A 14,678-nucleotide genomic window follows, 5' to 3' on the forward strand; every position below is an offset into this window, starting at 1 on the left:
GTACTTGTGCATATAGCACCTTCACTTCCAAGTTTGTTACGAACTACCGGGTTGATAAAATTAAAGAAGGGAGTTCCAGGAGTTGCATCATTATTGCTGCAATACTGGGGCCCACCATATTTTTGGTGTCATTGCCGAGGAAGCGTCAGAGTATTGGTGATTGCCTATGATAACATGTTCTAAAGTTTAAATTTTTGGTAAATTGGCATAACTTGAATTGATCTATTGCTTAGGTTTCTCTATGGACTATTTAGAATGTGGTAGAAAATGCTAGGAATAGTGCTAATAAGTCTTAGATATCGTGCAGATTTTGAAAAAATCAAAATGGTGAGGATGCGAAGGAACCAAGGGCCTAGAGAGTCTTCACAAGGACCTCCTTCAAATAACCCATTACCTTCACCAGAATTGATTCTCATCCTGCGTTCCCTTGAAGTAATTAATGAAACCTTAAGAGGGCACCAAACAAATGAAATGGAAGGGGAACACCCTTCATCAGGGTTACAGAACCTCGAGGGATCTAGAGACTATGATAGAAGACCTTTAGTTGAGGACATCACTGGGGAGCTCCAAAAGATTAAGCTCCCAAAATTTGCAGGAGGTCATGCTAGCGAGCGTGTAAAAGCCTGGTTAGAGGGGATGGGAAGGTGTTTTGCACTAGGGGATTACAATTCCAATTCCAAAGCCAATATAGCAATATTCCAACTCAGAGACAGTGCTTTGAATTTTTAGGGTAACTTGGAGCGTCAACTACACCTCATTCCAGACACAGTTACTTGGGAATTATTTGAGGAGAGGTTCAAGAAGAAGTACCTGCCAGCGTATTATGAAGAACAGTAGGTAGGAGCCTTCCATGCCCTGATATAGGGAGTTCGTACTGTAGAAGAATATGAAATTCGATTTATGGAATTGGTCAAGTATGTGTCCTACATGGATACTGACCAGCGCCAAGTGGATCGTTTTATGTATGGATTGAGACCTAAGATTAGGGAAATGGTGCAGATGTGGAAACCATCCTTAGTTGCAAAAGTTGTAGAACATGCTCATTATGTCTAAGAACACCTAGACTTAAAGGGTGAAGGCAGAGCCATCTTTCCATGTAAAATAGGGTTTATGGGGAAGGCCCCTTATACCTTCCCAAGGGAGGAATTCGAAGGCCACCACCATATGGAAGCATGGTTATACCTAGAACACCGACAGTAGGGATTTCAATGGTTTCTAGTGTAGCTTCACCCACGGCTTCAAGGGCACATACAAATCAAAGTCATATGCGAGGAGCAACAAGTGGGGGCAGGGGTTCTAGGGGAAGAAACTCTTTCCAAAGAACTCCACAACATTCAGTTCAAGGTCCACCATGCATCACTTGTTGGGGATGTAGAGGACCTCATTACCAGTAGGACTACCCTGAGTTTCAAACTGGTAACAATAGAAGAGAGGGAAAGGAACCAATGGGGAGAGCAGGCAGCCACCACCAAATCTATGCAGTAGTTGACAATCAACAATTTGAACACCAGTCTGTCATGGTAGAAACCTCAAGTATGATAAACAAAGTAAAATGTAAAATTTTGTTTGACTCTGGGGTTACAAATAGTTTCGTTTCACTAGTTGCATTAGAAAAATGTGGGTTGGCAGCCTATGAGCATGATGACTTTAAACAAGATGAGATGGCTTCTGGAATAAAACAAGCAGTAGGGCCTAGTGTTGACCAATGTCAGGTAAACCTCGGGGTGTGTATGACTAAGTTGAAGGCATACATCACAGCATTGGGGACGTATGATGTAATTATTGGAATGGACTGGCTAGAAGCTCATCGAGCTTTGGTAGACTGTTTCAAGAAGAAGGTGATATGTTTAGATGATGAAGGTAGGCCAATTGAGATTTTTGGAATCAAGAGGGGAGTGTCCCTATGATTCATATCTATGATGAAGGTAAAAAGTTGTCTCAAACAAGGTTGCAAACTATATTTGGTCAAGACTGTAAGTGACCAGAAAGGACCTTCCCTAGATCAACATCCAGTCTTGGCAGAATTCAAGGATGTTTTTCCAGAGGAATTGCTTGGATTACCTCCTATAAGAGAGATTGATTTCACCATTGATCTGAAACCAAGTGCAGAACCAATATCTAAGACACCCTATAGGATGACAACTCCAGAGCTTTGTGAGTTGCAGATGCAGTTAAAGGAGCTCTTAGACTTGGGATTGATCAGACCTAGTATTTCCCCTTGGGGTGCACTAGCAATTTTTGTCATGAAGAAGGATGGTTCCTTGCGGCTATGCATAGATTATAGAGACTTAAGCAGAGCCATGATAAAAAATAGGTACCCAATACCTTGAATAGATGACTTATTTGATCAAATGAAGGGGGCAGCAGTCTTCTCAAAAATCGATCTACAATATGGGTACCACCAATTGAGGATAAAGGAGAAGGACATCTTAAAAACTGCATTTCGAACTTGGTTTGGGCACTATGAGTTCATAGTTGTTCCATTCAATTTAACCAATGCAACAGCAATATTCATGAGCCTCATGAATGGTGTGTTCAGGAAGTATTTGGACCAAATTCGTGCAAGTCTTCCTTGATGACATTCTTATATATTCCAAGAATGAAAGGGAGCTTGAAAAGCACCTAAGGGTAGTATTGACTTGTTTAAGGGAAAATCAATAGTATGGGAAATTTTCAAAATGATCCTTCTTTCATAAGAAAGTCCATTACCTTGGGCACATCATTTTAGGATAAGGGATTTTAGTTGACCCGGAAAAGGTGAAGGCCATAATGGATTGGCCAGTACCAAAAATTCCCATGACGTACATATTTTTATGGGGCTAGCTGGGTATTATCGCAGGTTTTTGGAAGGGTTTTCAAGGATTGCAAAACCCATCACCACATTACAGTGAAAGGGGGTTAGGTATGAATGGAAAAATGAATGTGACACTACATTCACAGAGCTAAAGAGGTTACTAACTAGTGCACCAATCCTTCAAGTACTAGACATGAGAAAAGACTTCAATGTCTGCACCGATGCTTCGGCCCAAGGATTGGGTGCAGTATTGATGCAAGAAGGTGGAGTAATAGCTTATGCTTCTAGAAAATTGAAGAAGCATGAAGAGTTATATGCTACCCATGACTTAGAATTGGTAGCAGTGATGTTAGCTTTGAAACTATGGAGACACTACCTCACTGGGAGAAGATTTGAGTTAAGAATGGATCATCAAAGCCTGAAGAATCTCTTCACTCAAAGGGATCTAAACGCCAGAAAAAGGCGATGGAGCGAATTCATGAGTGAGTATGATTTTGAAATCTCATACATCAAGGGAAAGGAGAACGTAGTGGTGGATGCACTAAGCAGGAGGCCATGAACCTTCTCCCTAGTAGCCTTAAAGGTAAATTTAAGGGAGCGGGTATTGGAGAAAATCTTTGAAGATAGTTGGTATCTAAAAGTCATCTTAGCCATCTAGAATGGGAAACAGATAGAACCAAAGTTTGAAGGATATGTCCTTGAACCAGATGGGCTATTGAGATTCCAAGGGAGAATGTATGTAACTAAGGAAGGGGGTATAAGAGAAACCATCCTCAGAGAGTCTCATAGAGAACTCTATTGTGCACATCTTGGGGTAAAGAAGATGTAGGCAGACACAAGGAAAATCTTCTTTTGGGTAGGCATGAAGCATGACATAGTCTAGTTTGTCGCCAAATTTCTTGAATGTCAGCGAGTGAAGGCAGATCATCGCCATTCAGCAGGACTCCTACAACCTCATGACATCCCTACATCTAAATGGGAAGTATTTTCCATGGATTTTGTGGTGGGTTTGTCGCTCACTTCCCAAAGGCACAATTCTATATTGGTTATAGTTGATAAATTGACCAAAAGTTCCCATTTCATCCCAGTAAGGGACATTTACGATGTTATGGATGTGGTGCGAGTGTTTGTCAATGAAGTTATTTGACTACACGGGTTGCCCACAAAGATGATTTCTGATAGAGACTCCCGATTTACATCTAAGTTTTGGACAAGTTTGCAGTCAGCACTAGGGACTCAGTTGTACCTGACCACTGCATATCATCCAGAAACAGATGGGCAAACTGAAAGAGTAAATCAGGTTCTAGAGGACATTCTTAGGATGTACGTCATGGATAATCAGACTCAGTTGGAAAGGTACTTACCATTGGTAGAGTTTTCCTATAATAATAGTTATCACAGTTCAATCGAGATGCCTCCTTATCAAGCTCTATATGGAAGGCCTTGCAGGACGCCGTTGAGTTGGGAAAAGTTGGAGGACCGAGTGATAGTTGGCCTGGAATTAGTTCAAGAAATGGAGGAACAAGTAAAGTAGGTTCGACAAATGTCAAAGGAAGCACAGGATAGACAGAAGAGTTATGCTAATTCACATAGGATTGCTCATAGTTATGAAGTAGGGGACCAAGTTTTTATTCGTATCCAGCCCAACGAAAGCACCATCCAGTTTGGGAAGGGAAGGAAATTGTCACCTCGATTCGTAGGACCTTTTAGGATCAAAGAGAAGATTGGACCAATTACCTATTGCCTTGTACTGCCACCCCATTTGCATAAAACTCATGATGTTTTTCATGTATCTATTTTACGAAATTATGTTTTTGATCAATCTCACAAACTGGATTGGCAGGACTTGCTGGTCTCGGACATGGGAACCGTAATGGTAGAACCATTACGCATATTAGACCGTAGGGTTCGACAGCTTAGACATCACATGATGGACCAAGTTAAGGTCCAATGGGATAAGTATAGCCCAAGATCTACTACCTGGGAGGATGCAGAGACTATGCGTTGTGACTATCCCTCACTTTTTGAGCATCTGTGATGCCTATTTTTTACTTAGACAACTACCTATGTTAAGGTTCTATTTTGTAGTTCCATGTTATTTATTTATGAACATTATGTAATATTGATGCATTTGGTTTGATACATAAAACTACTTATATGGATCAATTGATAGATTTGATATTGATGATAGAAATGGTTGATGTATGGCCTATATGTATGACTCACTTAGTGATGGATTATCTGGTGCGTAACTTATCAGAATTATTTTGGTTCATATATAGCTCAAGTGGATATGATTTATTAAATGAATGTCTTAGTGAATTTATGATTTACTTCCAGTGATAATTCCCAAATTGACACATGGATACTAGACTTAATAGTGTGATGATTATATGTCTTGTTGTTATATAAATGCATGAATGAGAGCTAACCCACAGGGGGAAAAGAACTATATGATAGCTGAGATCTACTCTTCCATTGAGGGAAGGACGAGACATCTCATGAGGAAGGTATAATGTACATTATTTTACTACATTTGGTATCTAATTGATATGCACTCTTATGACATGAGTAAAATGCAAATGACAGGTGGCAAGACGACCTGATTGGATTATTCGATGACAAGTCCAAGCAGCTCTGTAGTGTGGTCCGTATTTGGGAATTGACCCTAGTTCTGCAAGAGGGGCGGAGGCATTTCCCACCGTTATCCTCTGAAACCTAGAATCGTGGGAGGGCAGTGGTGGACACGCTCCCCTAGGCGTGTGATGACAATTGCCAGTTGCCTACTGGGGAAGTTAGGTCGATGTATTTGACGCTTCCACCATCTCGGTTTTATCAGTGGTTAGTATGGTCGTTGCCATTGATAAAGCAGTAGAGGACAGATAAGGTGGGAATGGAAGTAGGTCAGGATGGATAGGAGGATATAGATCAGTTGGAGACTCTTGATGGGAAGTAATGTCATTGTCTGACTTATCAAATTTTAATGCTATAACTCTCTCTGGTTTTGCTATGCTTTCAAACTCCTTGTATCTTTTCATTCTAACTTCGGGATGAAGTTTACAGAAGGAGGGGTCTATGTAATGCCCCACTTAAATCTTATCCTGCAAATTTTGTTAATGTTTACATTATCTGAAAATATTGAGAAATATTGATCTAATATAAAATTCATGATTTCTATTATTCCAATTTCCAACTTACCTTCTCGAATTGAATCTTAGGTAGGATATAGTATCCTTCCATTATTTCAAATAATATATGTATTCATCTCACATTCCCCAATGTACCCTCACATTTACTAGGGAAAAGACATGGTCCTCTCCAACTCATTATCAATATATATATTCATCTCACATTCCCCAATGTACCCTCACATTTACTAGGGAGAAGACATGGTCCTCACCATTTAATTCCATCTCACATTCCCCAATGTACCCTCACAGTTACTTGGGAGAAGACATGGTCCTCTCCAACTCATTATCAATATATATATTCATCTCACATTCTCCAATGTACTTTCATATTTACTTGGGAGAAGACATGGTCCTCTCCCATTAATTTTCCAATTTTATATTCATGTCACGTTTCCAAATGTACTCCCAACTTTACTTGGGAGAAGAGAAGTCAACAATAAGGATGGATGAAAAGTTAATGACATTAATGACGGGTGGTTGAGATGGAGAAGAGAGGGAGGGTATAAAAAGGGAAGAAGGAAGAGAGAAAAGGGGATGTTGGGTCTTGCTTGTGATTGTGGGGTTGCTTGTGATTTTAGGATTTGTAGTGATTTCTTTTGGAGACCTTAGGAACCTATGGAGGTTTCTTGGGTTGTTGAGAGGAGGGAAATATTGTTCATATTGGTCTGGATCATTCATCTTGGACACACACACTACATCTGGTTGGACTTGGGCTCGGAGGGCTAGGGAATCGATGGAGGTTTCCTGGGCTAGGGATTATTTCCTAGTTGGTTGGGAGGTAAATGTAGTTGGGTCCATCAAGAGGAGCATTTGGCAGGAGAAGCAGGACAAACGCATCTCCACCAGCCACTGGTATAGGTATTCCTCCATAGATTACTCATGTAAATTTTATTAAAATGTAAATGGTAAATTTTTATTTGTCTAAAAGTCTTGTAAGTAAGTTAACCATTGCCTCTTATTGCATTTAAATTTTTTAGAAATAGATTATTTAGCAGACCCTAGAATAGGGTTCTTACACCATATTGATGTGTAAAAAAAAAAAAAACTTTGTATTATAGAACTTTGAAATTGTGTGTTGCTCGATAATCCGAGGTTAAGAGTTTGGGAGATCCAAGGATGTTACTCCTCTTGCTGGCCTGGATGTGTTCAAGCCAAATTACTTTTTAATTAACACAATTTATCTAGATATCGAAGGGTTTGGAGGTAACATGGTTTACCACCTTCGTGAAGCGAAATATAATGAGGCTTGGATATAACTTGTCTCGCTTTAGTGCAGGGTCTGCACTGCATAAATTTTAACTCAGATGACTAACTTTATGGATCCTACATCATAGGATTTAATAAGAAAATATTTAGATCTGCCTATCATGGGATCTAAGGTTCACAAGGTTAACTCCTTTTTTGAAGGCCTAGATATGTGCTACACTTGAATATACTTATTTTGTGCAATGTTGCGACTCAAACTTGTAACTCCCAAGCTTCACAATGAAATTGCGATCTTGGGAAACTTCAAGTGGAAACTTAGAGCTGAGATCAGGCTTATTTACACATTGAGTAAATTTACCAGTCACTAATTGAATCACAACAAGTATTGATAGCACAAAATCACAAGAAAACACACAATTATAATAATTTGATTAAAGGAGGATCACAGAATTGGCATTAGATGTAGTCTCCTTCTTAGGCTCATTCCTTCTCTCTCCTCTTGTCTCTTAATAGACTACGAATTCCCCCATTTTAAATGCTCTCAATACATGAGAAATTATACTCTCATAACCAAGTCTTCAACTTATTTAATCCATTTCTAACATCCCCCTCTTTTTTCTAAGTCTTCCCTTCTTTTTAGAAACTAAATAACACTCAGCCTAACTCCCTAGCAATATAGATTCCTTCTAGACTACATTCATAAATATTACAACTTAAATAAAAAAAATTAGAGAATCAACTCCCTTCGTTAAATGGGATTGACCTAAGGAGATCAAAATGATTTTTTACTAGAAGATTATATTACATCAGACTCTCATGGAAGAAAAGAATTGTTCGTGAGATCCTCAACATTTATGCCAAACTTGGAATCTTTATTATTGTCATCCAATGATGCAGGAGCATTCACCCAAGAGAAAATCATTGTAATTAAGTAGACATAGGGGGGTCATGTATTTTTAGGAAGTTGGATTCCTAAGTGATAAATTAATGTAATATTAGGTTTTTGAGCATAAAATAGGAATTAATTAGATAACGGAAGGAATTGTAAGTGCTCTCAAATAAATGAGAACATGAGTGGGAATAAATGACAAGAGTCCAAAGTCAATCAGAACTCTTAGAATATTTCATGATTCGAGGGACGAGAGAGAGAATTTAGGAATTAATGGAAGTAGAAGTGGACAGAAGATTTAGGAGTCAGTTTAGGATTTACCCCAGAATTAGTTCAATAGAACCAATTCTGGATATATGTAAGCCTACGGGCACAATCAAAAGAGGAGAGGCCATAGATATTGAAGGTTAGGCCTGTGAGCGATGGAGAGTCTCATTCTATAATCGTTGTTCATATTTATATATATAGAAGTCTATTCTGGATTGTGTGAATGTGTGAAATTATATTGAATGTTTGAATTACATGTAATTGGTGAATTCGTAGGTTCTGTAATTATGATTGCAGGCAAAGATCTGGTGAAGAACACGCAGAGAGAGGAGGTCAATTCAAAAGAATCGTAATGAATCATCGAGTCCAATTGAAGCAGCAGAGCAGATTTCTGGAGAGATAGCGAAGTTGAGAGTTTGAGGAGTTAAACTCAGAAAGTGTTGAGCAGCGGAACAATGAAGAACGGGATCCTTTGGAAAAACTGGAACCACAGAGAAGATTGAAGAAAATGGTGAAAAACCACAAGTAAAGAGATAGCGAGGAGTAAAGCTTTAGCGCTCAAGAGCCGTTAGATCCGTGGGATCAACAGCCCAGATATTATCGCATTGGCAGAAACCATTGGGACGAGGATTGGAATGGGCCTTTGAATAGAGTGCTTTGCAATGTTGCGACATTGTCGAAAATGATAATCGGCGATTGACGATTGGAATTATTGGCAATCAGGCGTCGGGATTATATGAGTGCAGAGGTATGCGATATGCGATGAAGGCGGACCTGACGATATTTATAGTCATGGTTGTAATAGATTTGAGTTCCACTGTATATGGTCGGGAGCAGAATTCCTTTGTATTCTCGTATTTATGTATGGTCGGGTTTTTAGTGTAAAAGAGTCAATATATGCATTCCTATAGTGGAATATCAGAGTCGGAGGGGTGATGTAAATACATATTTGGTGTGTTGTGATGGATGCGAAGGCCAATTGCAATGAGGCTTAACCTCAAGGACTGTGCAAAGTCCATACCAAAGATGGAAAGCTATGGTTTGGAAATATTTCCTTTGTAAATGGGTTTAAAGGGATAAAGTGCAATATGAAGGAATTATGGGTTAAGTCCATGATATAACCAACCTTAAAGGGGGGGTTTAATTATATATGTGGGAATAAGATTTAAAGAAGGTTGTTACGGGGTGATAGAGTCTCGATAAGAAGGATATAAGGGAAGACTTTAATAAAGTCATAAACAAAGGCTTGAGGCATGTTTAACAGTCCCAATAGGAGGTTTTGGTGGGGTGATTGAGTTCCGATAAAGGAACTGTTATGTAGGGCCTTAACCATTCATGTATATTGAAGATTTGACTCCATTACAGAGTTAAATACTTGGGACAGAAGTGTTATGCATATTAATGCATATTGTGGGTATGTGCAGGGGTAACCCTGAACCATTAGTGGTATCATAGTAGATTTGTAATCATAGCAGGTTGAAATCAGAGCAGAGTTGTAATCAGAACGAGGAAGATTTCCTATGAAGGGAGTTTGCACACAGAAGAAGGTAATGTGCATGAATGAATGAAAAAGACTACAGTGGGAGATTGTAGCAGTTACATCAGAGGCTTGGAGTAAACAGGAATAGAGGATTTCTTGAAGGAAAGAGAAAGCAAGATTGTTTAATGCAAGTTCTGAAGGAAAGAGGACTTGGAGACAAAATAGAGAACAATCCATGGTGGAATGGTGAAACAAGATCATGTTGAGATCTTGAAGGTGAGATAATGTGTTCTGTTTTAAATTGAGAATGTGTGTTTATATACTAATGCACAGGTGATAGCAAGAGAAGCTGTGAGAGGAGAACCAAATGTGTTCTTGAAGACAGAGTAAGGAAAATACTCTGATGGAGAAGTGGTAGTGAACCTGAAGAATCCAACAAGAGATTGGACAGCTGAAGTGTTCTCAAGAGAGAATGAGAAATTGTAGAAGCCTAGAAGGAGCAAAGGTGTTGCTCAAGAGGAGGTTCCAGACAGAGGACTGTGCTTGCTAAAATATTGAGTGAGGAGAGCTTAGGGAGGTAAGATTGTAGCGAGGAGGACTAGATATAGCATAGGCTTGTTGCAGAGGAGCTCATGAAGGAAGAGGAGAAGAAGATGACTACTGATAGTCATAGAAGAGGTTCAAAAAGAAGCCACAACAGAAGAAAGATGAAGAAAGAGGATGCCAAGGCAAATGGAAAGAGGATGAGTCAAGAAGAAATTGACCAGGAAGTTGCAGAGTTAAAAGAACAACTCAATGCATTAAGGAGAATTCTTGAGGAAAGCGAGAGACTAGGTTGGGTCTTAAGGAGGAAGCTAGTAGAGTGGCATGAGATGTAGAGAAGGCTACAACAAATGCAAGTGAAGTGGTTGAGGGAAAAACTCAAGGAAGTTGAGTTGGAAATGGAAGAGTCCATTTTTGAACCAGAACAAGGAGAAATTCTGGGAGAAAGTGAAGATGAAGACTTGAAGACCGAAACTTCAAGTGAGGCCAAAAGATCACATGGTTTTAAAACTGATAATTTGTGTATGTTTGCAGGTGAAATATGTAAAGAAGGAAAATTTGCTAATATTGTCATAAAACAGGAAGAAGAACAGCATAATCTAAATTCTATTCTAGAAGAAGATGAGATAGATAGGTCTCATATGCAGTTGGAGAAAGATATCAAGAAACCAAGTGAAGGGCTTGAGGAGATTGAAGAAGAGACCACCGAAGAATTTCTAAATCAGATGAAGGATTTAGAACAACAAGGAGATATGATGGTTGAACCATCAAGTGAGACCACTGGGTCTTATGTTTTTAAGACTAAAAGTTTGTTTGTGGATGTAGAACAAATGCAGGAGAATATTAATGCAAATTGTGAGACAAGGATAGCTCTTGGAGAAGGTAAACAACAACAGATTGAAGGCAAACTTGAAGAAGAAACTATGTTAACTGAAAACATAGTAAAAGATCATCAATTCACTATGATAATAGACATAGTGGAAATAGCCATGGAAGCTGTTGAGGAAGGACATCTACTGAAATATGTTAAGGAGGAAGAAGTCTATGCAAGAGACTTAGCAAAGGGAGAAAGAACACTATTAAAAGAATGTTTTGCAAAGGATGAGAAATATTTCAAAATTGTTAGAAGTATGGAGAAGTATCTTTTAGAAGATAAAAACTTTGAAGTAAAGGAGGATGAAGAATGTCTCTTAAATGAGAGAAGTAGTGACTTATTGCAGCAGAAAGAACTTAGGATTGGAAGTGATGATGAAATACTGGCAAAGTGTCACAGAGAAATTGCATTGCTGGAATATTTGCTAGAAAATTCAGAGTAAGATAGTGTGATTGCAGAAGAAAGAGTTCACTACAGTAAATAAGAGAAGGAAGACATAATTAGGACAGATGGTGTGAAAGAGAGACTAATGGACAATCTCATGAATTCTTTTTATAGTTCTAATTAGCATACTAATGTGCTAATAGAGGAGAAATAAACAGAACAATAAACTGAATTGTTGCCAAAGGAAGATAAGGCACAATAGCCTTATGTTTTTTATTTTAACAAGTGATTTGTGAATGCAGGTTTAGTTGTAGATACTGAAGGAGATTTGGCACAAATGAGCAGCCAAATAAAGTTGAAAGAAGAGAATTCTATGGATTCATAACTCAATCCATGGAATAGAGAAATTAATTTGTTGGAGAAAGTGCTGAACAATCATGATTCAATCATGAAAGAGAGTAAGGATGATAGGGAGGCAGTCAGCAAAGCAACCAAGGCAAAGGTTGAAGCAAGCAAAATTAGAGTCAGCATAGAAGACAACAACGACAACCTGAAACAAAAAGAAGGAGGCAGAAATATGAAGCAGAACATGAACCGGTTCAAAGATATGGTGGAAAAAGAGATTGAAGAAATGTGGCAACTAATGATGAAGCAGTCCAAATGGAGGAAAATGGTAGCATCAGCAAGCAAGATCAATCAGAACTTGAACTTGACTGACAAGAAGAAGAAGATGGAGCAAAAAATAGCAAAAGTACAGTAGCAACAAGGGAACAAAGCATGTGGACAATTACAGAACAAAGTATGGGATCCAAGAAGACAAAGATCAGAAGACACATGATCAGGAGATCATGAATATTTTCTACTTTGGGAGTCTGATGCAGGAGCATTCACCCAAGATAAAATCATTGTAATTAAGTAGACATAGGGGGGTCATGTATTTTTAGGAAGTTGGATTCCTAAGTGATAAATTAATGTAATATTAGGCTTTTGAGCATAGAATAGGAATCAATTATATAATGGAATGAATTGTAAGTCCTCTCAAATAAATGAGAACATGAGTGGGAATAAATGACAAGAGTCCAAAGTCAATCAAAACTCTTAGAACAGTTCATGATTCGAGGGACGAGAGAGAGACTTTAGGAATTAATGGAAGTAGAAGTGGACAGAAGATTTAGGAGTCAGTTTAGGATTTACCCCAGAATTAGTTCAACATAACCAATACTGGATATATGTAAACCTACAGGCATAGTCAAAAGAGGAGAGGCCACAGATAACGAAGATTAGGCTTGTGAGAGACAGAGAGTTTCATTCTATAATCGTTGTTCATATTTATATGTATAGAAGTCTATTCCGGACTATGTGAATGTGTAAAATTATATTGAATGTTTGAATTACATGTAATTGGTAAATTCGTAGGTTCTGTAATTATGATTGCAAGCAGAGCTCGGGTGAATAACATGCAGAGAGAGGAGGTCGATTCAGAAGAATCGTAATGGATCATCGAGTCCAATTGAAGTAGCAGAGCGAAGTTCTGGAGAGATAGCAAAGTTGATAGTTAGAGGAGTTAAACTCAAAAAGTGTTGAGCAGTGGAACAACGAAGAATGAGATCCTTTGGAAAAACCGAAACCACAGAGAAGATTAAAGAAAATGGTGAAAAACCATAAGTAAAGAGATAGCAAGGAGTAAAGCTTTAGCACTCAGGAGTCGTTAGATCTGTGGGATCAATGGCCCAGATCTTATCGCATTGACGGAAACCATTGGGACGAAGACTGGAATGGGCCTTTGAATAGAGCACTTTGAAGCATTGCGATATTGCCAACAGTGATAATCGGCAATCGACGATTGGAATTATTGGCGATCGGGTGTCAGGATTATATGAGTGCATAGGTATGTGATATGCGACGAAGGCGGACCTGACGATATTTATAGTCGCAGTTGTAATAGATTTGAGTTCCTATGTATATGGTCCGGAGTGGAATTCCTTTGTATTCCCATATTTATGTATGGTCGGGTTTTTAGTGTAAAAGAGTCAATATATGCGTTCCGATAGTGGAATATTGGAGTCAGAGAGGTGATGTAAATATATATGTGGTGTGTTGCGGTGGATGCGATGGCCGATTGCGATGAGGTTTAACCTCGGGGACTATGCAAAGTCTATACCAAAGGCGGAAAGGTATGGTTTGACAGTATTTCCTTTGTAAATGGGTTTAAAGGGATAAAGCGCAATATGAAGGAATTATGGGTTAAGTCCATGATATAACCAATCTTAAAGGGGGGTTTAATTATATATGTGGGACTAAGATTTAAAGAAGGTTGTTACGCGGTGATAGAGTCTCGATAAGAAGGATATAAGGGAAGACCTTAATAAAGTCATAAACAAAGGCTTGAGGCCTATTTAACAGTCCCGATAGGAGGGTTTTACGGGGTGATTGAGTTCCGATAATGGAACTGTTATGTAGGGCCTTAACCATTCATGTATATTGAAGATTTGACTCCATCGCAGAGTTTAATAGTTGGGACAGAAGTGTTATGCATATTAATGCATACTGTGGGTATGTGCGGGGGCAACCCTGCACCATCCAACTAGCATCTTTTACTGGCTAGTTCTTCCATTTGACCAAATACTACAAATATTGTTTACCTTTGGTTCTGTTAGTTACTATTTTCTCCAACACTAGTTTAATCTCTTTCTGAATTGATCTTGGTAATTATTTCTTCCATTTTATGGTATAGTCTTAATTACCTACAGGCTCATCTATTGTAACATTCTTTGTTTCCTTAAAGGGATATAGATCTACTATGTTGAAAATTGGAAAAATCCTAATATCACATTGGTGTTCTATTTCATAATCATTATAAGAAATCTTCATTAAAGTATTGCATGAACCAATTTTCTTAAGCTTTAATTTATTGTATGTCCCTATGAGAAACATTTCTTTCTTGAGATATGCCATCATTAAGTCACCACTTCGAAGTTTGGATGTCTTATTTTTATGTCTACTCTCTCCTTCTAATTGGTGTTAATCTCCTACAATGGTTGCTTGACCAT

General features: G+C 38.5%; 1 protein-coding gene across 1 annotated transcript in view; it reads left to right on the forward strand.

The window, feature by feature from the left end:
* The first annotated feature begins 471 nt into the window (after positions 1-471).
* Positions 472-14,678, forward strand: part of RUS5 (root UVB sensitive protein (Protein of unknown function, DUF647)) — a 236,285-nt gene continuing 222,078 nt past the window's right edge. Inside the window, exon 1 of the mRNA XM_089443645.1 lies at positions 472-644. Within this exon, the coding sequence (XP_089299771.1) occupies positions 472-644 (173 nt within the window). The remainder of the gene's footprint in view (positions 645-14,678) is intronic.

The sequence above is a fragment of the Pinus tabuliformis genome, chromosome 9, assembly GCF_031772625.1.
Source record: "Pinus tabuliformis cultivar Carrire ecotype Pingquan chromosome 9, CPIR1, whole genome shotgun sequence".
NCBI lineage: Eukaryota > Viridiplantae > Streptophyta > Pinopsida > Pinales > Pinaceae > Pinus > Pinus tabuliformis.